The 25,734-nt window shown below is 48.6% G+C and overlaps 2 protein-coding genes across 17 annotated transcripts in view; one reads left to right on the top strand and one right to left on the bottom strand.

Moving 5' to 3' along the window:
* The window catches only part of USP40 (ubiquitin specific peptidase 40), an 83,936-nt gene extending 70,547 nt beyond the window's left edge, over nt 1-13,389 (top strand). For 9 of the 14 annotated variants that reach the window (XM_055586503.1, XM_055586501.1, XM_055586500.1 and 6 more), the window contains 6 exons: nt 671-786; nt 4,565-4,630; nt 7,123-7,333; nt 7,481-7,576; nt 11,031-11,125; nt 11,348-13,389. In XM_055586503.1, coding sequence (XP_055442478.1) covers nt 671-786; nt 4,565-4,630; nt 7,123-7,333; nt 7,481-7,576; nt 11,031-11,125; nt 11,348-11,456 — 693 coding nt within the window. In that variant the 3' untranslated portion in view covers nt 11,457-13,389. Of the gene's footprint in view, nt 1-670; nt 787-4,564; nt 4,631-7,122; nt 7,334-7,480; nt 7,577-9,098; nt 10,186-10,609; nt 10,978-11,030; nt 11,126-11,347 lie in introns of those variants that run through there. The other 5 variants (XR_008716102.1, XM_055586498.1, XM_055586497.1 and 2 more) reach the window with 5 other exon arrangements.
* Nucleotides 13,390-15,496: 2,107 nt separating this feature from the next.
* The window catches only part of DGKD (diacylglycerol kinase delta), a 110,854-nt gene continuing 100,616 nt past the window's right edge, over nt 15,497-25,734 (bottom strand). For all 3 annotated transcript variants that reach the window (XM_055586510.1, XM_055586511.1, XM_055586512.1), the window contains 3 exons: nt 18,714-18,831; nt 17,579-17,709; nt 15,497-16,883 (listed from right to left, as the gene is read on the bottom strand). In XM_055586510.1, coding sequence (XP_055442485.1) covers nt 16,794-16,883; nt 17,579-17,709; nt 18,714-18,831 — 339 coding nt within the window. In that variant the 3' untranslated portion in view covers nt 15,497-16,793. The remainder of the gene's footprint in view (nt 16,884-17,578; nt 17,710-18,713; nt 18,832-25,734) is intronic.

Genomic DNA, 25,734 nt, shown 5'->3' with positions numbered 1-25,734 from the left:
ATTCATTGACTTCTCCTGTGTATCCTCACTGTCTGAAATACCTTCCTCAAAAAAAGCGAATGATCTTATTCTCTTAAGAACAAGAAGGAAGCAACTTTTTTTTTTCTTATATTGGATTAAAAGATACAAAATGACTGTTTCTAGATTAAAAAATGGATGAATATTGGCCACGTCATATAATACAACCTAAGTATACGAATAGATATCCACCTACAGGATTAGTACAGTGGTTTGGGCCTAGCAGTTGGATCCAGAGATTCTGCAGTATTTCAGAATAGAAAGTCATTTCCTTGGCAGAGCAAACACTGTTGAATGATAGTAGCACAGATGGAAATTGAAGATAAGTCCTTGCTTTTATTAGAGTGGCCTCTGCTTTTGAGTTATAGTCACATAGAAATTAAAGTTTCATTTTCTAAAACATAATCATTAAGAAGGAGCTTTTGGCTCAGAAAATAGAAAAGTCACTTAGCTCTCAAGGTGATTTCAGCATAGAGGAATACAAAAGTGACTCAGGATTAATTTCATTTAAGAGAGATTCCTGTGGGTTTTGGTAGATATTATCATCACTTGAGATGCTGTCTCCCTCAGATGTCATTGTGTAGCGCTTCATTTTTTCCCTAAAGCAGTCTGTTTTTAAGAGTGCTTTTTCAGTTGTCTGTGTCTTTTCTAGGCCATGACCTTGCCCTCCTTGGAGTTTTGCATCCCATCCCCAGCCTTCCTCAGAGCCTGGACAGTGGAAAGTAAGCGCCCAGGCCGGCTCTTGCGAGGCCACCAGCAGCAGCTCAGGTAGGTTTCTTGGTGAGCTCCCTCACAGCCCACTCCAGGTCGTTCACATTGTCAGGTGGGCAGCGCTTGTTGTCACAGACTCGGAGACAACTTCAGTTTTTCATATTAAGTAAAAATGTAATTTTGCCTGTTTTTACTTTGCTCCAGAGACTGTGAACAGAATTTTGAGTGGTTTTTCCCCCAGCTTTATTGAGATATAATTGATATATAACATTGTATAAAGCTTCCCTGGTGGCTCAGATGGTAAAGAATTTGCCTACAATGCAGGAGACCTGGGTTAGGAACATCCCCTGGAGAAGGGAATGGCAACCCACTCCAGTATTCTTGTCTGAGGAATTCCATGGGCAGAGGAACCTGGCGGGCAACAGTCTGTGGAGTTGCAAAGAGTCGGACATGACTGAGCAGTTTTAACTCACTAACACTGTATAAGTGTATTGATTTGACAGGCATCTATTGCAGAATGATTTTACCACCATAGTGTTAGCTCACACCTCCATCACATCATATAGAGTCCACATGTAAGTGATGTCATACAGCGGTGGCCCTGTCTCACTTAGCATAATGCCCTCAGTATCTATCTGTGTTATCTCAAGCCACCGAATGTCCTTTCTTAGGGCTGCATGATATTCCTTCATGGGTGTGTGTGTGTGTGTGTGTGTGTGTGTGTGTATGTGTATGTATGCACACACCCATAAACCACACCTTTATCCATTCTTTGAGTAAAGACACTAGGTTTTTCCATATCTTGCCTACTGCGCATAATGCTGCAATGAACCTGGGAGTGCAGATAATCTCTTCAAAATCCTGTTTTCGTTTCCTTTGGTGAGGTACCCAGCAGTGGGATTGCTGGATCATGTGATAGTTCTTTTTTTAATTTTTTGAGGCACCTCCATACTGTTTTTCCATAGTGGCTGAACCAATTTACATCCCCACCGGCCTTGACCAAGGGTTCCCTTTCCTCCACATCCTCACCGATACTTGTTCTCTCTTGTCTTTTCAATGGTAAGTGTTCTGACAGGCGTGAGATGGTATCTTGTCATGGATTTGGTTTGCGTTTCACTGATGATTAGTGATGTGGAGTACCTTTTTATGTACCTGTTGGCTATTAGTATGTCTTCTTTAAAAAATTTCTGTTCACATCCTCTGCCATTTTTTAGTCAGATTGTTTGCTTTTTGCTATTGAGTTGTATGAGTTCTCAATATAATTTTAATACTAACCCCTCAGCTTTGCAAATACTTTCTCCTACTTCGTAGATTGCTTTTTAATTTTGTTGATGGTTTCCTTTGCTATGCAAAAGCTTTTTAGTCTGATGTAGTCCAACTTGTTTATTTTTGCGTTTAGTGTCAAATCCAAAAATAAATCATGCCAAAGCAGATATCAAGGAGCTTTACCCCACGGTTTTCTTTTGGGAATTTTGAAATTTCAGGTCTTATGTTCAAATCTTTAATCAATTTTAAGTTGATTTTTGCATATGGTATAAGATAAGGATCTAGTTTCATTCTTTTGCATGAGACTGTCCAGTTCTGCGCCCCTCCCCCTGCCCCACCCAGCACCATTTATTGAAGAGACTCTTCCCCATTGTGGGTTCTTAGCTTCCATGTTATAAACTAACTGACCAGAATGCATGTGTCCATTTCTGGGCTCTTCTCTTGTGTTCCACTGATCTGTGTGTGTTGTTTATGCCAGTACCTCACTGTTGTGATAACTATAGGTTTATAGTAGAGTTTGAAATCAGGGAGCCTGATGCCTTCAGCTTTATTCTTCTTTCTTAGGAAAAGATTGCTTTGGCTATTTGAGGTCTTCTGTGGGTTTATAAAAATTTTAGAACTGTTTCTATTTCTAATTGCAAAATGCTGTTGAAATTCTGACAGGGATTACATTGAACTTACAGATTTGGTGGGGGGGGTGGCAGGTAGTGTGGACGTTTGAACAATATTCTGCCAATCCATGACCATGGAATCACTCCATTTATTTGTGTCTTCAATTTCTTTCGTCAGTGTCTTGGTAGTTTTCAGTATACAGGTCTTTCACCTCCTTGGTTAAATTTATTCCTAAGTATTTTATTTTTTTTGATGCTGTTGGGATTGTTTTCTTAATTTCTCTTTCTGATAATTTATTGTCATTATATAAAATGCAACTGATTTTTGTATATTGATTTTGTGTCCGGCAACCTTAGTGAATTCATTTATTAGTGTTTTTTTAATCTCTTTAGTTATTTATTTATTTCTGGCTGTGCTGGGTCTCCATTGCTTTTTGCGCAGGCTTTCTGTAGTTGTGGCTAGTGGCTGCTCCTCCTCCTCCTTGTGGCGCAAGGGCTCCTCAGTGGGCTCACTTCTCCTGTGGACTACAGGTTCTAGAGCATGGACCCAGTAGTTGTGGCCCTCAGGCTTAGTTGCTCCACGGTATGTAGAGTCTTCCCGGACCAGGGATCAAACCTGTGTCCCCTGCATTGGCAGACAGATTTTTATCCACTAGGCCACCAGGGAAGTCCCCATTTATTTAAGAAGTTTTGTTTTTTTGGTGGAGTCTTTAGAGGTTTCTGTAAATATCATCATGCCATCCACAAACGGAGACAATTCTACTTCTTCTTTTCCAACCTGGATCCCTCTCTTTGCTAATCGCTCTGACTAGCGCTTCCGCTACCGTGTTGGATGTGAGCGGTGTGAGCGCGTCCTTGTGCTGTTCCTGATCTTAGAGGAGAAGCTTTCACTTTTCACTATTGAGTGTGTGATACTAGCTGCTGCTGCGTCGCTCAGTCGTGTCCGACTCTGTGTGACCCCATAGAGGGCAGCCCGCCAGGCTCCCCGTCCCTGGGATTCTCCAGGCAAGAGTACTGGAGTGGGGTGCCATTTCCTTCTCCAATGCATGAGAGTGAAAAGTGAAAGTGAAGTCGCTCAGTCGTGTCCGACTCTAGCGACCCCATGGACTGCAGCCTACCAGGCTCCCCGTCCCTGGGATTCTCCAGGCAAGAATACTGGAGTGGGGTGCCATTGCCTTCTCCGATGATACTGGCTATGGGCTTGTCAAATAAGACCTTTATGGTATTGAATACCCAGTTTGTTGTGAATTTTTAATGTGAAAGAATGTGAATTTTGTCAAATGCTTTCTCTGCATCTGTTGAGATGTTCATGTCCTTCATTCTGTTAATGTGGTTGTATTACATCAATTGATTTGCAAATGTTGAGCCATCTTTGCATCCCTTGCATAAATCCCACATGATCATAGTGTATGATCCTTTTAATGTATTGTTGAATTTGTTTTGCTAGTATTTCTTTGTGAATTTTTGCAGCTATGTTCATCAGGGACATTGGCCTTTAATATTCTTTTCTTGTAATGTTATTGTCTGATTTTGATATCAAGGTAATTCTGGCCTCATAGAATGAGATTGGAAGTGTTCCCTCCTGTTTTTTTTTTTTTTGAAAGAGTTTGGGAAGGATTGGTATTAAATCTTTTATCATCAGTAAAACCATCTGGTCCTCAACTCTTTTTTGTTAGGAGGTTTTTAATTGCTGATTCAATCTCCTTACTAATAATTGGTCTGTTCAGATTTTCTGTTTCTTCATGATTCAGTCTTGGTAGGTTGTATATTTCTAGGAATTTGCCATTTCTTCTCAGTTGTACAATTTGTTGGTGTATAATTTTTCATGGTAGTCTCTTAAATTTTCAGTGTTCTTATATGGTATACTATTTCACTTAAGAATACTTGAAATTGGTTTTTTAAAAAACGTTTAAAAAATTAATATGTCATCAGTATTGTTTTGTTTCATTTGTTATCAGGGAATATAAATTGGGAAAGAGAACTGAGATCTGCTTAGAGCCCCTTCAGAAAGAAGAAAACTTGGGGTAAGACATCCTACTACACATACAAAATTACATACATGTCTGATCACAACAAGGCTTCTCTGGGGGCTCAGTGGTAAAGAATCCTCCTGCCAGAGCAGGAGACATGGGTTCGAACCCTCCATCGGGAAGATCCCCTGGAGAAGGAAATGGCAACCCACTCCAGTATTCGGGCCTGAAGAATCCCATGGATACAGGAGCCTGGTGGGCTACAGTCCATGGGATCGCAAGAGAGTCAGACGTGACCTAGCAACTAAACAACAACTGATCCCAGTGGATAGTTTCTTTACTATTAAGTTGTTAAAATTTTAAGCATTTTTTTCACTGCTTCTAATGAGTCTGGCAACTTAAAACAGATTATATTCTAGAAATGTGTTTGTATATCTGGTATGTAGATCTTAGAATTCATTTTTCCATAAAAACAGATTAATTTCTCAGTCAGTCCCAGTGCATACCTAACCCATGATGACCTTGAATGTAAGCAAGATGCTCGCCCCCAGCTCTTAGCAATGCCTGAAGACAGTCTGTGGTCAGACTGATAGTAGCACCCGACATGCTGCTCCTCGTGCTGATTTTTTCATCCTGATACCCGCGGATGCATACTTGCTGAATTATCCGTCGCCATGTGTCCCTCCTACTAGAACGTTGGCTTTGGGGGAGCAGGCGCTGTTTCCTGGTCGTGGCTGCGTCCCCAGCGCCTAGGACAGAGCCTTTGTCACAGTCAGCTTGTTTATTGGATAAAGAAGCACCCAGAGTTGTCCGTGATCAAACACAACTATTCTTTTCTTCATTATAGGACTTTCTTGTATAAGACATTTTTGTCAGTAACACCAGATACTAAGTTCTGCCTGACATGATGATTCTCATTGCCCGCCTATATAACAAGTCTACTCTTTCAACCATATCTGACCTTCACTTAATCCCACTGTTTTATAAAAAGACATTCTTAGTACAAATTTTATTACTCTAGTAGTTCCCTGGAGGGGAATTTCTGGATCAAATAGTGTGGATATTAAATCATGAATTTAATGATTTATTTTAAGAGGATGGACATTTTAAACCTCTTAAAATAAATCATTAAATTCATTTCCATTAAAATAAATCATTAAGGTATATCAATTTATGTTCCCACAAGCAGGGTTTCTAAGTATTTACTTCACCTCACTGTCAAGCCATCATTGAGTGCTGTCATTATTTAAATGTTTGCTAAATTGATAAATGAAAAATGGTTATTTTGTTTCATTTGCCTCAGTGCTTTGATCGCTAGTAAGATTGGGGCATTTGTTCAAAGGTTTGTAGGCCATTTATATTTTGTGGGTATGTGAATTGTTCCATATATATTGCCTGTTTTTAATGATGTCTTAGTAAAAAGTCTAATTTGTGTGAGCTCTTTCTATAATACAGAATATTGTATAATTTGACCCTCTGTCGTTACTTGTTGTGAGCAGTGTTTTTTTGAAGACCACGTTGTGTACTTACTTAGACCCCCTTCCCCATTGGCACTGCTGTCCTGGACCGACCTCCAGAGCACTATGGCCCTCCCTCAGTGGGGACCCTGTCTCCTTGGGGTCCTCAGCAGCCTCTCTCTCCTCCTTGGCAACTCCTGCGTCTGCACTGACCAACCTCTGTAAGCTCTGGGACCTCAGCTCTGCTCCGTGATGCCGAAACACCTGCTCCCTCTGACAGACCCCTTCCTGACCACAGTCCCCCACATTCAGTCCCGTCTCCTTTTACCAGGCCTTCACTCTCCCTGTTGTCCGTATCTACAGCTGCGTTTCCCTTTCTTTCAATAAAACACCAATATAATAGAATACAGCATTAAAACTGTTCATTGTCTCACCATCCTTAAAGTTTTCATTTCTCCTATCTTCCAGTTCTTATCTGTAGTTTTTATTTTACGTCCTACTCTTTTACATTTTTAAACACACTCCACACATCTGAATTTCCATCTGACCTGTCTGTTTCTTTTCTTTCTCTTTCTCCGAGGACCTCTTATCTGTGCTCTTCTCCTGCGGAGGTTTCCTTTGCTCTTACAACTACACCACCACCTCTCTCTTCCCAGCTCCAGGTCCTCAATTTCTTCTCCAGCTTCATCACGGCTTGCTCTGACATCAGCACTTCCTAGGGAGTCGCCATGGCGGGGAACCTGGTCGTGTTGAGCCCCTTCCCTCTCACCACTTGGGTGTCACCCTGCCAGCCCTTTCCATTGTCGCCAATCCTCTTTCCTGTGTGCTCCCTGGAGGAACTTCCCCAACTCCACCTTCAGCTCTACCTGCTGCCTCCCCCGGAACTGTGCCGTGGATTCAGAATGGGCGCTCAGCTCCATTCTGGCTCAGGAGTGAAGGAAATCAAAGTCAAAGTTCCCCACAAGCATTCAGGGTTCGTTCAGGGAGAACCCCTTAGGCAAAGCAACAGAGTCAGAGGAGTAGCTTTGCCCTTCACAGCACCCCTCTCCTCTGGTGGTAAATCTGACATGCGACTGTTTTCTGGCGCAGCCCCTGGGACGTGCTGCTGCGGACACAGATGCGCCTTCCTGGCGAGAGAGCCTATGGCCCGCCCGTGGACGTGCTGTGGGACACAGCCCGCGGCTGGACGGCCAGCTCCCTGAGGCAGCGAGTGGCCGACGTCTACTCACTTCCCGTGGAGAAAATTGAAATTGCCAAATACTTTCCTGACAAGTTTGCATGGCTTCCAGTGTCTAGTTGGGTAAAGTTGTGGGGCTTTCTCAAGAAAATTGGGCCTTCCTGGCATAACGAGTAGATTAACTACCATTTTTCACAGACTGATAGGGTATTTACTAAGAATTTGAGATTGAGTTTTTGTTTTAATTCAAGATGTTTAATTTTTCTGTAGAACCAGCAAACTACCAAAAGGAAAAAGAAGAAAAAGCAAGATAATTTGCAGGGTGCACCTTATTACTTGAAAGATGGAGATACTATTGGTGTTAAGGTAAGTTTTTCGCAGTAAATTTACCACTCTGAGAAAACACCAGAATCAAATGATTGTATAGAGAAGTGTTACTAACTTCTCCCCGCCACGGCAAAACTCCCTAGGAAGTGCTGATGTCAGAGCAAGCCGCAGTGAAGCTGGCAGAGACCTTAGGCAGGGAGAATAAATTGAGGGCCTGGAGCTGGGAAGAGAGAGAAGGTGGTGTAGTTGTAAGAGCAAAGGAAACCTCTGCAGGAGAAGAGCACAGATAAGCACACTCAAGTCTTCAAAGCATCGACAGTCCCATTTTAGATAAATTGTTTCATGGAGTGAGGGGGAAACGGGGAAAACGAGACAACTCGTTTGATGAGGCCAGTGGAACCACAATACCAAAACCTTAATTTGGGTCTGACTTGAATGAAAATGCTTTTGGAGTTTTATCACTGAGTGTGGTGCTCTAGGTTTTACGCAGGGACCTGCGTTAGGTTAGGACACTTCTTTCATTCCTAGTTTACTCTTAAGTTCTTTATTTTTTTAAATAATGAATGAGCACTGGATTTTTAATATTATATTTTATTCTCTGCTTTCTCTGCATCTGTTTGATTAGCCATATGGTTTTTCTCCTTTAATCTGGTAATGGAGTATTACTACATAAACACACTCTCAACACTGAGCCTTCCTTGCCTTCCTTGGACAGATCTACTTTGTTGTCATATTTTTTGTATTAAGGGTTAATGATTTAAATCCTTAATTTAAGAATTAATAATTTATTAGAGTATTGATTAATAATTTGTTTTTTGACTTAGATAAGTTTTTATATTAGGGAATAAGTATTCCCTTAAATTTATATTAAGGAATAAGTATTCCCTTAATCACCACTTCTGTTCTTCATTGTACAATACTAAAAAATGTAACCAGTGTAATACGACCTTCCACCCAACAAAGAAAAGCAAACAAACAGAAATTGAAAAGACAGGTAAAAGAATTCTCAAAGGAAAATATATATAACACTGTTCTTAAATACACTTTTTCCACATTTGAAAGACTATACAAATAAGCCATTAGCTCTATTAAGAGAGTTCAAAAGGTTATAAGATCAACATACATAAAATTACAAAGTACCTGGGAATACATCCAACAAAAAGATTGATAAGACCTTTCTGGAGAGTATTATAGAAATACTGAGAGACATTGAAGCTTCAGTTAGATACAGAATCATATCACATACCATGTTCTGGGAACAGAGGCCTCACAATGGTAAAAATACCAGTAGTCCCACAGCTGTAATTTCAGTATCATCACAGTGAAAAACCATGTAAATGAAAGAGCTAAGATATTTTTAAAGAACAAGATTAGGGTGTTGCCATACCAGTATTAAGACTGAGTACAGAGCTGTGGTGACTAGCTTTGGGGCAGGGCAAGACTGAAATAGAGCAGTGAAACAGAATCACTCATATAATGAAACTTGACAGGTATTTGAGGCAGCATTAAAAATGGATTATTCATGAATTATAGTCATAATTTTGATTGTATTTTCATAAAGAGGATCAATTTGTATAAGCTGTGGACCCCATAAAATCTCTGTCCACCTCTGCTCACACCTGTACAACCATCAACATGAAGACTTAAATGTGAAAAGCATTTCAACCTTGAGAAGATAAGAAAATTTTTATGACTTAGGTTAAGAAGGATTTCTTAAAGTAAGAAATATAAAGCATAATCCATAAAGAAGAGGATCAATAAATTGACTGCATTGACCCTTGAACAGCATGGGTTTGAACTGCCTGGGTCCACTTATACACAGATTTTTTTTCCCCAATAAATACACAGAGTACTACAAACTGCAGTTGGTTGAATGCACAGGTGTGGAACTGTGGATACAGAGCGCCAGCTGTGGGTCTCAAGCATCCCAGGATTTTGGTGTCTGGCATGTCCTGAAACCAGTCCACTGTGAACGCTGAGGGAGAACTGTACATTTAAAGTAAAAGCTTCTTTTCATCAAAGGAAACAATACAAAGTGAGAAGACAAGCCGCAAATAGGAAAAGATAATATATCAGGATACAAGCAATAAGGACTAGTGTATCCCAAATATGTAAAGTACTTCTGCAAGTCAGTTACCAAAAAATAAGGTTTGCCCATCTCTCCCCTAGTGAGTAATGCCTGGCAGTTCTCAGAAAGCAGGTGAAAAGATAGCTTCCCAGTAACCAGGGACCTGGGAGGTAAAGCCTGAGCTGCCAGGCCAGGCTCTCGGGACTCTGGGCGGCACCAGGAAACACCAGTGCCAAGTAAACAGCAGTTGGCAGCAGTCAGCAAAGGTGCCCACACAATGCAACCAGGTGCTTCCACTCTAGATACAAACACCTGGAAACACCCGTGCGTGCGTGCGTGTGTGCACAAGCGAGTCCATGCGTGCTCAGTCGTGTCCAGTGCCTTGCAACCCCATGGACTGTAGCCCACCAGGCTCCTCTGTCCATGGCATTTTCCAGGCAAGAATACGGGGTGGGTTGCCAAAACACCCATGTGTTGGGGGAGGTGTACAGAAATGAGGATTGAAGACTAACACTGGAAAGAACTTAAATGACCCTCAGAAAGGGGATATGTGAAATGGGGGAAAAGAGTATTGATGTGGCAGTAGAGAACACAGCATTTAAAGCAGATAAAGCGGAGCCCAGGTGTCACTGAATACACATGCAAGTGTTAAGTGTGGAGAAGTCACAGGATGGTCACTAACAGAGAACCAGGTAAGAACGCCGAGGTTTGCTGGGGGCCACGATCCTGTGTTGTAAAGACAAAGATGGAAACAGTCGCACTGAATTTAACGGAGCACTTGGCTGTCGTGGGGGAGGCTTTTCCCACCTGAGCTAGAGAAGCAGGGAGCCAGCCCCGCTGCAGGCTCTCAGCTGGCATGGAAGGGCCACTGCCCCCAAGCAGCGTTCACTCCCCAGATCCCCGTGGGGCACGGAGCCGGGAATCCCGGCGTCCCTAACCCGGGACCTGGGAGGCCTGGGCATCACCTTGTGACACAGGCTTTCCTCCTGCTCACATGTGCCCAGGCGATCAGTAGACCCGGACAGAGAGCGGCCTGTGGGAGCGGCAAGCCTGACGGTGAATCCCCGCCTCTGACCGCCTGCGGGTCCCGGTAGGGTGGAGGGGGCCCCGGGGCGGCTCCAGGGAGACGCCAGGAAGCCCAGTGCCAGGACGCGGCCGCGGGGCTACACTGACTGGGCGGCCTGCTGCACCTCGGGCCCCTTGCCCGCTCACTCGGGGTGCTTGGACAGTTCCCCCGAACCTCCGTCTCGAGCTCGTCTTGCTCCTAGCTCAGTTTGTTCTCGTCAAGCGCTAGACTGTTTCATGTTACTAATCTAGTTTATGTCAGTTTGGATATCCCGTAGGTTATTTTTTACATACATCTCTTAAATATGTAGGTTAGAAAGATGTCTGAAAACATTGCTTAGTAATTATTTTGACATGCAGAATTTCCTGGTTGAAGACGATGATGATTTCAGTACCGTCCGAGACGACATCGGAAGAGAAAAACAGAAAGAGCTCGCCCTGGGGAAAAGGAAAAGGTGAGTGGGGGTCCTCGGCCATGGACAGGTTCTGGCTGCGACCTCCGGGCTCACGCTCCTGACTGCAGCGTGGAGCCCTGGTCTGCAGGGCATTGTGGGAATATCTGTGGCCTGTTCTCACTTGACCCTCAACGTTGGAAGTGAAATGGGGAGCCCCTCCTCGACCTGCTGGGGCCCCGGTGTCTGGGATGTGAACCCGTGCCCGTCTCTCTCTCCCCGCAGCCGGGAGGCCCTCCGTGTGCAGTGCAGCGACGTCTCTACTGGAGAGACGCCCGCCCGGGCCCGTGGACCAGAAGCTTCTCTCTCCATCCATGTCGGGAGCTTCAGATAGCGCTGCGGGTGGGGCCAGACAGCATGGGACTTCGGCACTCCCGCTCCAGGTGCCCGGGAGCAGGCCCGCTGCTCTCTGTCCTGTGCGGACACGGACTCCAGACCCCTGCTTTGTCACCAGCAGAGGGGGCTTTGATCTCAGGCCAGCTGACCGCGCTTCTCCCAGCCTTGTGGAGCGTCCCCCGGGGGCCGGCACACACTGCCCAGCCCCCTCACCCTGCACTCGACGCCCCGCACGTCTTTACGTGAAAGGCTCTTTACGTGAAAGGCGGCTCGTTCCGCACTAACTGCAGGTGAAGATGCGGCGGCACGTTGCTTATCTCCGCCAGAGCGCCCGTTCAAGCTCGCTGGCCCCACTCTCCTCCTCCCGCTGTCGAGGTGACGCTCTGTACCCAGTCCCCCAGGTTTTGACGGCTCACGTCACAGAAACTGGCTCCCAGACAGCACCGTTCCCCTTGGGGCTGAGTTAGGTCTGTGATTTTAAAGTGTTCCTTCTCTTCCCCGGTGGGACACCCTCTGAGTCAGGTATGTGCTGCCGGGGCACTGGCCGCCCCGCCCACCTGTGCTGTCCGAGGTCGGGGGTCCTCACGGCTGCAGGCCTGCTGCCTGCAGGGCCGCGTGTCTCCCCGTCCGGGGGCTCGACCGGGAGGGGGGGGTCACAACAGACAGGCCTGGAGGGCTGGGGACCAGCCCTGAGCAGCCGTGATTAAAACAGGAGAGAAGGAAAATGCGGGCCCAGATTCTTCCTAATTCGGCATGGCTTAGCTGTCAGTTTAAAAGGTTTAATAGATATTTATGACAAATAGAGCATGTGTGTTGATGGATTTAGGACACTGGGGTGATTCACTGTCTCAAGCTAACTCAGTCCAAAGCAGGAATTCCTAAGAAGAAAATACCTCCCCAGATCTCAGTGATGCTTTATTGCAACTGTGCTAAGTACAGTTATCATCTTGATTTTACACACTTTAATCAGCCTTTTTGGAGAAGGAAATGGCAACCCACTCCAGTAGTCTTGCCTGGAGAATCCCACGGACAAAGGAGCCGGGCTGGGCTACAGCCCATGGGGTCGCAGAGTCGGACACAACTGAGCGACTAACACACACACATCAGCCCTTTTATCACTGATACTAAAATAGCTCTGAACTGTTACGAGAAGAAAATGACACGTGTGGACTGGGGTCTTTGCCTGCGCCCCCGGCCTGAGGAATTGAGGGGCTGTCGCCGCGCCCCAGCTGCTCTTCCAGACGCTGACGGGACAGAGGAGTGAAAGGCCGCCTTTCCTTCCTCTGCCCTCCCTCCAGACGGCGTCAGCACCGCCGTTAGAAACCCTCCTCTCATCTGTGTGTGCGTCATGAATCACGTGCTGGTGGGTGTGGAAGCAGCTGTGTTTTAAGAAGTTGGACTTGGGCGAGTGCTTCCGGCTCTTCAGCTCCAACTCCGTCTCAGGAGACCCAGGCGACTCTCCAGGGCGCCCGGTGGGCGGGGACGATGCCACAGACTGTGCGAGGCTGGCCCCATGCCCCGTCCAGGGCTCCCTGTGCCCCTTCGTTCCACCGTAACCCGACAGTAAGGTAACAGCCGTAACAGCCTGAAGCGAGAGGCCTCAGGGGAGGTCACTCACCACAAGAAAAGGTCGAGGTGCCTCAGGCGTGTGCCTGGTCTCTGCTCCCCTCCTTCCGCATTGGAAGCGGGGCTACAGGGAGAAAGCGCTAAGATTTTGTTAAAGATAAGCTGTTGAATTTGTAACCTCCTGCCTCTGTGCTGACTGCTTCATGTTCTGGCCTTCTTCCCAAGTGAACTTCAGGTGCTAAGTCGCTGGGGTTTATATTAAAAAAGATCAGTACTGCTTTAGAAATAACAGAAAAAAAGAACAGAACTGTGTTTTGGTTTTAAATAAACTCAGACTCATGGGAATAATTATATTTGAAGAAACCGGAAGTGGTCTGGTTCTCTTTTTCCTTCCAGAGAAATGCAGCTACCCACGGTGGTTGTGTTAGAGAAAACATATTTATGCAGCTGTGTCACTCTCCTGGCAGGAGGGACAGGGCACCAGAAGTCCTGAATAATCCGGAATCACGGCTTAGAGAGGTCGGCTAACCCCCGCCCCCGGGGACAGACTTAGCGGTGAAGGAAGACGGACGGGGCCTTGCAGCCTGGCCGGATGGAGACGTGGCTGCCACGCCTGTTCTCCGTCCTGCCCCATCGGTAACAGACACCACGGGCCCCGTGGGGGTGCTGTCTGCAGAGGAGGGGAGTGTGCCGGCAACACCCAGGGACGCGCCCAGCCCAGCTCAGGCTGCCTTGCGCGGACCCGGGCGCCCGCCTCGAACCCCCGGGAATGCGGTGCCACCAGCGGCCGCCGTTACACCGTCGGCCCAAGGCCTCCTTTCAGGTGCCCATGAAAGCCCTGGGCCCTATGCCCAGTCTCAAAGCAGGTACCCGCCCGCCCTGCCACCAGCTCTAGTCCCGCGTGGGGGCTCTGAGGGCACCCCTACCCTCAGAAGCAGCCGCTCCACCCAGAGGCCCGGGGGCTCCTGCCCGCAGCCTCGGGCTGGGGCGGGCCCAGTGGACGGGTCGACTCGCAGTTCCGAGGCCAGCGGCCAGGTGACGAATAACGTGGCCCGGAGCAAGTGTGCCAAGGGGGCGGGCACCACAGTCCAGCAGCGCTTCCGGAAAACCAGGCCGCCCTAAGCACTCACGCCCCCACGGTGACGGGCCCCCACGACCGCCCCAGGCGGCTCTCCTCGGAGGCCCAAACAGCCCCAGCAGTGGGCCCCACGGTGGTGGTACTGGGGCCGCTTTGCATGGGTTCAGTCCCTGGCCAAGGAACTAAGATCCTACACCCCACGCGGCCAAAAAAACCCTCCAAAACCCCACAAAGGCTTGGCTCCTGCCATCCGTGTGAGGACCACAGGCTCCTGGGCCCAGATGCCTGCGTGTGACTTAGGCCCTGTTTCCGCATCTGTCGTGTGGGCTGGGCTTGGGGTCAGGCTGGGGACACAAGCACAGCCCTCGAGGTGTGCTCTTGTCCCTGCCACGTGCTGCTGGAACAAGCTGTGACCTCTCTGATCCTGTGTCCTAATCTGTAACATGTGGATAGCCACTTCGTAGGACTGAGAAGAGGAATAGGTGAGTTAATATGTATAACTTGTATGCCAGCACCGGCATAAGGTAACAAATGTGTCAGCCAGCAGCATCGTGATCGGCCACCACTGACACAGCTCCGTTCCTTTTGCCCCCACTGCTCTAGTCATGAGTGTGTGGTCCAATTCTAGACAATGAGACCTCAGGGGAGGTCAGTGGGTGCCAGAATTTCCAAAAAGTTTCCTTTTACCTTAAAAAGAGGCGAGCCAACCCACCTGTTCACCCACACTTTAGCCTGGACATGGTCGTGTTTGGATGTGATACCTGGAATAGTGGCAGCTATTTTGTAACCATGAGGCCTGATCCGGCGCTGGCCATGTGGGAAGACCGTGCAGGACAAAACAAGTTCTACTAAGCATAAAATGAGAGAGAAGGCGGCTTCTGGGGTGGCAACTACACATTCAGACCCCACACAGCCCTGTGGCACCCTGCCAGCCCAGTTTCCAACTCCATGATGCCGGCCCCCATCCCTCACCCAGGAAACTGGTCACAAAGTGACTTTGAGCTTGAAGAGGCAGCTCCCTTGTAATAAAGGTACTAGAACTAAAGAGAGAGGTGAGTAGGAGAGCTCCGGTTTGCAGTTTTATATAACTTAGAAGGATAGAACATTAGCTAAGATGACCTCAGGAGGCTGGGATGAAGCTACATGTGATTAAGCCTGAGAACCTCGGTGCTTCCCAGCGCCGCCACCTTGCTGAATTAATTCAACAGATCCTAGAACCCACACCATGAATAATACAATGGTATTCATTCCACTTTGCTTTTCAGCCACCACCAATTCAACCTATGTTTAGAGTGGCTGAAAAACAATTCTGAATCCAGTTTGCAAAGATTTTTTTGGCAACTGATATTTTACATCAAATCAGGAAAGAATGATAAGAAATCTGACGATGGAAGATCAAAAACAGGCTTGTTTTATTTATACGCAGAACAACTATTTACAACCCCAGATGTGGATATGTACATAGCAATACAGGAGGCATTTGCTTCCACGGTGGGCACTGTATAAATTAGGATCATAAATACGAGGGGAAGCCCCACCGGAGGGCACAAAACCTTTTCTCCAAGTCGCCAGGGATCCTTCTCACCTCCCTCTACACTGACAGGACCAGGAGACCCCAGGGACGCCCAGGGACAGCCGCGCAGCAGGGGTGGGGACGGGACAGAAGGGCAGCCAGCCCCACGTGCAGCAAGAGACACACGAGGCGGCGGCGGCAGGGACGCTGCCCCGCGGACAGGCTACATGCAACGCTCATGTTTACTCTGCTCACTCTCACTACACTCAGAAAATGGTTTTAAGTAAACAGTGTTGCTCTAATCACGGACATTAAACACCACGCTTCACCTAAACTGATGGCTTTCCCATGAGAGGACGCGGAGAGCTGGGGTGGGTCCCCGCCCGTGCGGTTGAGTCCTGAGAACCTCAGACCCCCCCCCCCCCCCGCCCCAGGCGCCCACCCCGGGGTCCCCCTCGGAAACCCGGTGCCTTCTGGCGCCTGGGTTCTCGCCGCCACCCCGCTCCCAGCACAGCGGTTCCGAGGAGCGGGACCCCTGGGGCAGGAAGGAGACAGCGCCGCCTCGGCTCACCTCCGAGGGCCGGAGCGCAGGCCGAGCTCAGCGCCCGGGGTCGGCCGGCAGGGGGAGCCCGCGCGCGGAGGAGCCGCCGGCAGGGCGCGCGCTGGGCGGGCCGGTCCGGAGACGGTGCCCCGCGGGCGGGCAATGCGAGAAAGCAGCCAAGGCGGTGAGGGCGGGGTGCCGCCTGGGAAGCGCTCCCAGCTCGGCAGCCCCGCCACCCCGGGTCACTCAAGGCAGACCCCCGACACCCCCCATGTCCCCTCGAAGCCCAGGAAGCCCCCTCCACACAGAAACACGGGCCCGCCTCGGTGCGCGTGGGGACGACAGGCCAGGCGTCCTGGGGACGGCGGGGACCCCGCGGCCCCGGAACCGGGGCTCCTTAGCCCAGGTGGTGACTGCCCGGGCAGGAAAGGCCGGGGGCTCGGAGACGCGGGGCGCCCGGCGGGATCCGCGCGGGCGGGGAGGGGCGGACGGCAGGTAGCTGTGTTGTGGGTCCGGCCCCGGGGCGCCGGGCCGGGCCGGGCCGGGCCGGGCCGAGCGGCGGGAGTAGCACCATGAGGGGCCGCCGAGCCGGCTCAGTCACGGGGGGCGCGGGGGACGCAGGCCGAGAAGGTGGAGGCTAGGCCTCGGCGGCGGCGGCGCCGCGGCTCAGCTCCTTGATGCCGCACAGAATCCGCTTCATGTGGCCCACCTTGGTCACGCCGAGGTCCTGCGGGGAGAGGGCGGTGCTCAGGCCCGGGCACCCCGCAGCCCCAAGGGAGGGGGCGCGAGGGCATGCGGCCGCCATGACTGGTGCCCCCAAATCACCACCCGCGGGCACGCACCTCGCCTGGTTCCCTGAACTGAGTCCAGGGAACCCGGAGCAAGTGCTGGGCACCCTGGTGGTGCCTGGAGGCAGGCCAGCCACGCGGCCCTGTCCAGGTGCCCTCGGTGCCTTGGCTGGTTCCTTGGGTGCACCCGGAGGGGCCCGCAAGGCGAGCCATCCTGGGAGCCCGCAGCTGCCCTCCCCAAGACGAGCCCGGCGCTCCACGCCGGCCAGCGGGCAGCTGGGGAGGGAATCCCAGACACTAGGTCCTCCTTCACCCGGACGGCTGTCATCACAGAAGTCGAGCTGGACAAGCAGCGGGCTGCACCCCCAAGGGGTTCACAGTCCCCCCAAGGGGTTAACGTGGTTCACCGCGCAGCAAGGCTGAGCGCGCGGCTCCCTGCGGTGTCTGCCCTGGCTCTGGCTGCGGCAGCTGAGACACCACAGCTCAGGGGCCTCCACCTGTCACCCCCTAGTCGTTGCCCCGCTGCCTGAGAACAGTGAGGAGACTGCTGGCGCTGGAGCGCGGCCAGGTCATGGGGGGACCCCAGGGCCGCAGGGAGCACAGGTGCGCCTGCCCAGGAGGCGCGTGGAAGTACCTTGAGGTCCCTCCGCTCCAGGTGCAGGAGCTCGGAGCCCCGGATGTCGTGCCGCGTGAAGATGTCCTTATACTCACAGAGACTGAGGTGCTCCAACCAGGCAGCCACCTCCTCTGTGCCCCAGAGGTGCACTGTCAGAGACGGAAAAGCACGGGCGCAGTGAGTGCCCAGAGCCCAGCGCCAGGCAGGCAGCGGCCAGCACCCCAACATTCCCCGGCCACAAGCACCCCAAGCAGCCCCTGCAGCAGGCACCCCAACATTCCCCAGCCACAAGCACCTCCAGCAGCAGGCACCCCAACATTCCCCAGCAAAAAGCACCCAAGTAGCCCCAGCAGCAGGCACCCACCACCCGGTCCCAGGCGCCATCCCAGGCCGGTGCAGAAAGGAGATGGGCCGCCACCCTCAGAGGGGCGGGAGCGAGGCCAGCTGGTGTCTGTTCCTGCCGGGGCCGGCAGCCTCGCCCCAGGAGGGACAGGTGGGCCTGCCCGCAGCTGAGGCCAGATCCCCTCGCCCTTCTAGAGGGGTCTGTGCACTTCTGGCCTGCAGCAAGAACGGAGACTTGCAGAGATTACATGGAGTCAGAGCCACCATGATTCAAAGAACCCAATTTCTGGACCAACACGTGAAGAAAAATCAAAGGGAGCTACCCTTACTGGCAGCAAATGCCCCCGGCCTCGAATCCGGGCTTGGGGCTGCCCAGCACCTGGGAGCCTCGGCCATGCTCAGGGCCAACACTTCACATGGAGATTCTAAGCCCCGATTCAGTGACCCAAGGAGAGAAACATCGTTTAGGGTCATTTTCTGTTGATTTCCTAGCCCGTGACAGTGAGGGCCCAGGCTCCCGGGGCAGGGCCGTGATCAATGGACTGATTAACGGGGGCCAGGCAGCCCCTCAAGGAAGCAGGCACAGGGTCCAGCGTGTCTCTGTCTTGTCACCTCTGCTGTCTCCTCCCCACCTCACACCCACATCGAGCACAGGCAAGCGGCTTGGGGCCTGTGCCCCAGAATCCGCACCAGGAGCAGGGTCAGGGCAGGGAGTGACATGGGTCACCCCGCCACGTGCGGCGGGAGAGCCGGGGTGCAGCAGTGTGCGCCGGGGCCCCGGGGTGACTGGGGGAAGGATGGGGGCAGGTACCCGGGGCGCCCAGGCTGCAGCGCGCTGCTCTGTTCTTGTTGTTCTTCTCCTTCTTGAACTTGGTCACAAGGCGGAATTTACCGCTGCGGCTGCGCTTGGAAAGATCCAGCATCACGTTCTGTGGGGGAGGGGGGAAATGGAGGCAGTCAGACCCCCGTTTGCCCAGGCCTCGCCCCCACCGCAGACAGGCGCGGGGCCGCAAAAAGGCCTGTCCTCGTCCTTCTCCTTGAGTTTCAGTCTTGGACCGATCACTCATTTCTAATGCCTTTTAAAAGCGGTTTTGCAGAGATAAACATCCATTTTCATTTTCTGGTTTTTTTTTTTTTCTTTCATTTTATAACATTTATTCATCATGTGATTGAACAGCTTTGTATGTATCACTTAAATATCAAGACTATTACATCAAGACTAGTAAGTTATCGGCCGATCTCCCAGCACTGCACCTGCAGGCTCTTCTGTCAGGGTCAGGAGTATCCTAAACGAAGCTTTTCCTGCACTCTTTCCTTGCCACCTGTTCCCCAAGGCAGAATCAAGGAGGGAGGGGAGTCAGAGGGACAGGGGACAGGGTGCCGGCTTGGTAGCGCGACCCAGGGCATGGCGGGGCCATCGCAGCCCCTTCCCCCTGGGTCTGTGGACCACCTGTTGGTTCTCCCAGAAGCTACAGCCCGGGTCTCCGCCAGTAAAAAATTCCTGTGCACTCACAGACACGTACCTGTGTCGGTCATTTGTATAAACGTACTCACAAAAGAAATTTCCTTATTTTTCAGGTGTGCCAATTTCTCCCTGGCCCTGCTAGCCTGGATTCTGCCTCAGGGTCCTGTCTGCCTGCATCCCCGCGGTGTCTACTGCATCCTGGTGTCTGCCTGTGTCCCCACGCTGTCTGCCTGCATCCTACGGTGTCTGCCTGCGTCCCCGCGGTGTCTGCCTGCGTCCCCACGGTGTCCACTGCGTCCCCGTGGTGTCCGCCTGCGTCCCCACGGTGTCCACTGCGTCCCCGCGGTGTCCGCCTGCATCCCCGCGGTGTCTGCCTGCGTCCCCGGTGTCTGCCTGCGTCCCCGCGGTGTCTACCTGCTTCCCTGGTCTCTACCTGCATCCCCGCAGCGCCTACCTGAGTACCCACAGCATTTACCTACATCCCCGCAGTGCCCGGTGTGCTCAGAATGTACAACTCTAGGACGCACTTGCAGATCTGACAGGGACGTTTGGTCACACTGAAAAATCACCACTGGGCTTTTCCCTGGAATCGCACCCATGCTGGCTAGAGCTGGACACAAGCACCTTCACACCCGGTCTGCCACGACCCTGCAGCTTCGCCACACCCCTGCGTGCGCATCTTCATGGGCTTCTTGCCAAAGGCGTCTCATGTTATTTCACACAAACTTTATATTTTATAAGGTTTCTACTAGGAAAGAGACCCTTACGATGACATTTTCTAGTCAATGATTGTGAGCTATTCAAGAAACTTATTTCTACACATTTTTACACTTGGCAAAATGATCACGCATCCATTCTAACACGGCTGCCCCACGGAAGCCCTCTAGCCCCCGGGGGACCGCCACAGCCGTGGGCTTTCCTGTCCCAAGATAAGCGTCCCCTTGCGCCTCAGCGGCTTCCTGCAGGACAGGTGAGAGGCAGCCATTCTCCACAATCCAAACAAAATCCTATTCCTGACTCTGTTAATTTCTTGTTCTTAAGGCAAACATGGGTTTTATTAAATTTACTTCCAACCTTTAAAAATATGAGTATTTTCTTCCATTGGTAAGACAAGGAGACTAGTAGAATGAGGCTGATTATCCACCTGTTATTTAATCTCCACCATTTTTTGCTTTTGAAAAGCAAATTTCAGATATCAAATTATTCCACTCATAAATACTTCAGTCAGTCAGTCAGTTCAGTTGCTCAGTTGTGTCTGACTCTTTGAGACCCCATGAATCACAGCATGCCAGGCCTCCCTGTCCATCACCAACTCCCGGAGTTCACTCAGACTCACATCCATCGAGTCAGTGATGCCATCCAGCCATCTCATCCTCTGTCGTCCCCTTCTCCTCCTGCCCACAATCCCTCCCAGCATCAGAGTCTTTTCCAATGAGTCAACTCTTCGCATGAGGTGGCCAAAGTATTGGAGTTTCAGCTTTAGCATCAGTCCTTCCAATGAACACCCAGGACTGATCTTTAGAATGGACTGGTTGGATCTCCTTGCAGTCCAAGGGACTCTCAAGAGTCTTCTCCAACACCACAGTTCAAAAGCATCAATTCTTCCGTGCTCAGCTTTCTTCACAGTCCAACTCTCACATCCATACATGACCACTGGAAAAACCATAGCCTTGACTAGACGGACCTTTGTTGGCAAAGTAACGTCTCTGCTTTTGAATATGCTATCTAGGTTGGTCATAACTTTCCTTCCACGGAGTAAGCGTCTTTTAATTTCATGGCTGCAGTCACCATCTGCAGTGATTTTGGAGCCCCAAAAAATAAAGTCTGACACTGTTTCCATTGTTTCCCCATCTATTTCCCATGAACTGATGGGACCAGATGCCATGATCTTCGTTTTCTGAATGTTGAACTTTAAGCCAACCTTTTCACTCTCCTCTTTCACTTTCATCAAGAGGCTCTTTAGCTCCTCTTCACTTTCTGCCACCGAGAAGGCAATGGCACCCCACTCCAGTACTTTTGCCTAGAAAATCCCATGGACGGAGGAGCCTGGTAGGCTGCAGTTCATGGGGTCGCTAGAGTCGGACACGACTGAACAACTTCACTTTCACTTTTCACTTGCATGCATTGGAGAAGGAAATGGCAACCCACTCCAGTGTTCTTGCCTGGAGAATCCCAGGAACGGGGGAGCCTGGTGAGCTGCCGTCTCTGGGGTCGCACAGAGTCAGACACGACTGAAGCGACTTAGCAGCAGCAGCAGCAAGAAGGGTTTTTCAGGAGGCTGGTAAGAGTATTCTTCAAGAGATGGGAATACCAGACCACCTGACCTGCCTCTTGAGAAACTTATAATCAGGTCAGGAAGCAACAGTTAGAACTGGACATGGAACAACAGACTGGTTCCAAATAGGAAAAGGAGTACGTCAAGGCTGTATATTGTCACCTTGCTCATTTAACGTATATGCAGAGGACATCATGAGAAACGCTGGGCTGGAAGAAGCACAAGCTGGAATCAAGATTGCCAGGAGAAATACTTCAGTACACAGCTCTAAAAGACGATGCTACTCTTTTTAAAACATAATCATGGCGCCATTATCACACCTGACACCATTCACTTAGCTCTAATGAATTCATTTACATCACATCTTCCCAACTGTTCCAAAGGTGCATCTTCATGGTGGGTCTGTCTGAATTGGGGCGCTAGCAGGGTGCACAGGGGACACCCAGCTCCTGGGATCCGTGTCTCCTGTCCCTTCACCTGCAGAGACCAGGCGTCTGCGTAGAGGACAGGATGTCTCCCTGGCCACCTCCTGATGCAAAACGGCCCTTTAATCCTACACATTCCAGCTAGAATTCTTTTATAGAGAAATCTTTCATCAGTAATTTTAAGAAAGAACTTTTATGAATCTACTGATAATATTCAATTTTGGAATCCAATGTGCTGGTTTTTAAAAAAGGAAAATGTTTGAAAGTTCTCGAGATCTGTTTCTTAACATGAATATACTCAACACTACTTGAACTGTACGCTAAAAATGATAATGATGTAAGTTGTATGTGTATCTTTCTTACCACAATTTAAAAAAAAAAATGAACTGAGATAATGTGCAGAGTACATCATGAGAAATGCTGGGCTGGAAGAAGCACAAGCTGGAATCAAGATTGCCAGGAGAAATATCAATAACCTCAGATATGCAGATGACACCACCCTTGTGGCAGAAAGTGAAGAGGAACTAAAAAGCCTCTTGATGAAAGTGAAAGTGGAGAGTGAAAGAGTTGGCTTAAAGCTCAGCATTCAGAAAACGAAGATCATGGCACCTGGTCCCATCAGTTCATGGGAAATAGATGGGGAAACAGTGGAAACAGTGGCAGACTTTATTTTTTGGGGCTCCAAAATCACTGCAGATGGTGACTGCAGCCATGAAATTAAAAGACGCTTACTCCTTGGAAGGAAAGTGACCAACCTATATAGCATACTCAAAAGCAGAGATATTACTTTGCCAACAAAGGTCTGTCTAGTCAAGGCTATGGTTTTTCCAGTGGTCATGTATGCATGTGAGAGTTTGACTGTGAAGAAGGCTGAGCACCGAGGAATTGATGCTTTTGAACTGTGGTGTTGGAGAAGACTCTTGAGAGTCCCTTGGACTGCAAGGAGATCCAACCAGTTCATTCTGAAGGAGATCAGCCCTGGGATTTCTTTGGAGGGAATGATGCAGAAGCTGAAACTACAGTACTTTGGCCACCTCATGCGAAGAGATGACTCATTGGAAAAGACTCTGATGCTGGGAGGGATTGTGGGCAGGAGGAGAAGGGGACGACAGAGGATGAGATGGCTGGATGGCATCAGGGACTCAATGGACATGAGTGTGAGTGAACTCCAGGAGTTGGTGATGGACAGGGAGGCCTGGCGTGCTGCAATTCATGGGGTTGCAAAGAGTCGGATACGACTCTGCGACTGAACTGAACTGAACTGAGATAATGTCCATCTTTTTCTAGCTTTGACACTTTCTTATATATGGAAATTACATATTCCTTGACAAATTTTTCCTTTGGAAATAAAATTTACTTTTTCAAGTTGTTCTGTGGCTATTCTTTTTAAAATATCTTGAGATTTAAATTTGTGTAATTTAAATTTTTTTCTGAAAAATCAAAAGGCTTGTTGAGATGCTGAGACTCACTGGCATTCCTTCATGGATGCTGGAACTGGACTGACTGACACATCAGCTGCTCTGGTCCCCTTATCACTGCACTTAGTTCCCTTTCCCCCCAGATTACATCTGCCAGAGGGTAGTTTATTTTGCTTTCGTTTCAAAGAACCAACTCAAAGATCTACCACTGTTTTTCCTTCTCAGATAAATGATTTTCCTATCTTTATCAGTAAAACTGTGGCAGCTCCCCATTCACAGTTCCCTTTGCCCTTCATACGTCACCTTTTTGCCCCTTGGGACGAGCCAGTCTGGAATACCAACAGATTTTTAAAATGTCCTACGGACAACAGGAAAGAAAGCAGAGTCCCCTTTACAGAGAGCAAGCGCCCTCTATAGAGAAGCACAGTGCACATTTGTGTATAAACTCTACATACACGTATTCTACTTCCTTTGTTCAGATGTTGTGATGTGGTCACTTTCACCATGATTAATCATGGACTGACAGTGAGAAGTCACACTACCAAATTGTGTTTCTGACATTCCCTATTATTTCAAGAAGTTTTAGCTTGACACATTTTATGTACATCAATTAAGACTGAAATTTGGGGGCTAATCCCTAAAAGAACATGCAGAAGAGCACATGTTCCCAAACCAGCAGAAGGGATAAACAGAACTGTGGGAAGGACAGACTCATCAATCAAAACAGAGAAAGGAAACAAAAAGTGAGACAAACAGCACAAAAGAAGGGAAATGCGTCTGAATATGGTAATCACAGTGAAATACGGTAATCACAGTGAAATACGGTAATCACAGTGAAATACGGTAATCACAGTGAACGTAAACAGACCGGGCTCCCATATTCAAACAGTACAGCGCTGAATAGAAGCCCAAATTTAGCAATGCTGCCCGTAAGAAAGACACTCCAAATGAAGCTTGAAAGTAAAGTATGAAAAAGAATATGTCAAACAAGTAGGCTTGAAAATAAAAAGAATTAGTAAAGGTCCCGTTATAATGATAAAACCCTAAATGCACCCAATAACATAGCCTCAAAATGCATAAGGCAAAAATACACAAAACCACACACAAAACACAAGACACCTCATTCATGGTCAGAGTGTTCAACAGTAACTGACAGGTCAAGACGACACAAAACCAAAAACAAGACAGAAAAAAAAAAAACAAACAAAAATACCTCAGTGAGGACTTAATGATGTAAAACACATAACTGCATACGAGGAACATTTATAAAAACTGACCATCTATTGGGCCATAAAGTTAGTGTCAATAAATTTCAAAGGACTGGTTATATACAAACAACTGCCTTTGAACAGTGAAATTAAGTTAGAATAACAAAAAGAAGTATTAGAAAAAAATTTCATCCATTGGCAAATAAACAACATACTTTAACTCATGTAAATGCTATATTAGCATATGATTTTATCATTACTTTAATCACAGTTTATTTCAGAATCATATGATATATAACAATATGATTATTAGTTTTTACCAAAATAAAGTGATCTTCTAATCACTTTTGCCTTAGGTATGCAATTCTATTTTTATATTGTTACTTTGCATTTTTTATCATTTTCTTGAAACTGCTTTATTTTTACTCTTTCTGGGTCATAATTTTTCATTCAGTGTACAGAAGAGAAAATTGGGCTCCTGTGATCGGTATTTGGTCAGATTTTTTTTTTTAACACAACCTAAAGAATAATTTGCTTTTAAAAGGAGAAGATATATTATTTTCTAATTTTTATGCTGTTAGCTCCATCTTTACTAGTTCCTTTATTTTCTTTTACAATAGGGAAGATATTTTTTTTTTTGTCTTTTGTAGTGATTCAGAAGGATAAAAACCTTTTCAATTTTACCAGAAACTACCTTTAAAATTTGGAGAAGAGAATGGCTACTCACTCCAGTGTTCTTGCCTGGAGAATCCCATGGACAGAGGAGTCTGGCGGGCTGCAGTCCATGGGGTCGCAAAGAGTCAGACACGACTGAGTGACTAACATACACACACACACCTTTAAAACTATTTTTAAGTTTTTAGAACATAACTGATGACCTTCCTCTAATTATTAACGTCAAGAGCATCTTTCACCTCCTTCCACCACAGGCGGCATTTAAAGCGCTCCCCCTCCTCTGTCCAAGCCCTCCTTCCCTGCTCCCCCAGCCACGGCTCACGCTGCACTCATCACAGGCTAGGCTGCGGCTGCATTCGTTCACAA

This window comes from Bubalus kerabau, chromosome 6, assembly GCF_029407905.1.
Source record: "Bubalus kerabau isolate K-KA32 ecotype Philippines breed swamp buffalo chromosome 6, PCC_UOA_SB_1v2, whole genome shotgun sequence".
Lineage (NCBI taxonomy): Eukaryota > Metazoa > Chordata > Mammalia > Artiodactyla > Bovidae > Bubalus > Bubalus kerabau.
The sequence above is the reverse complement of the archived record's forward strand: the minus strand, read 5'-3'. Positions and strand labels throughout refer to the sequence as shown.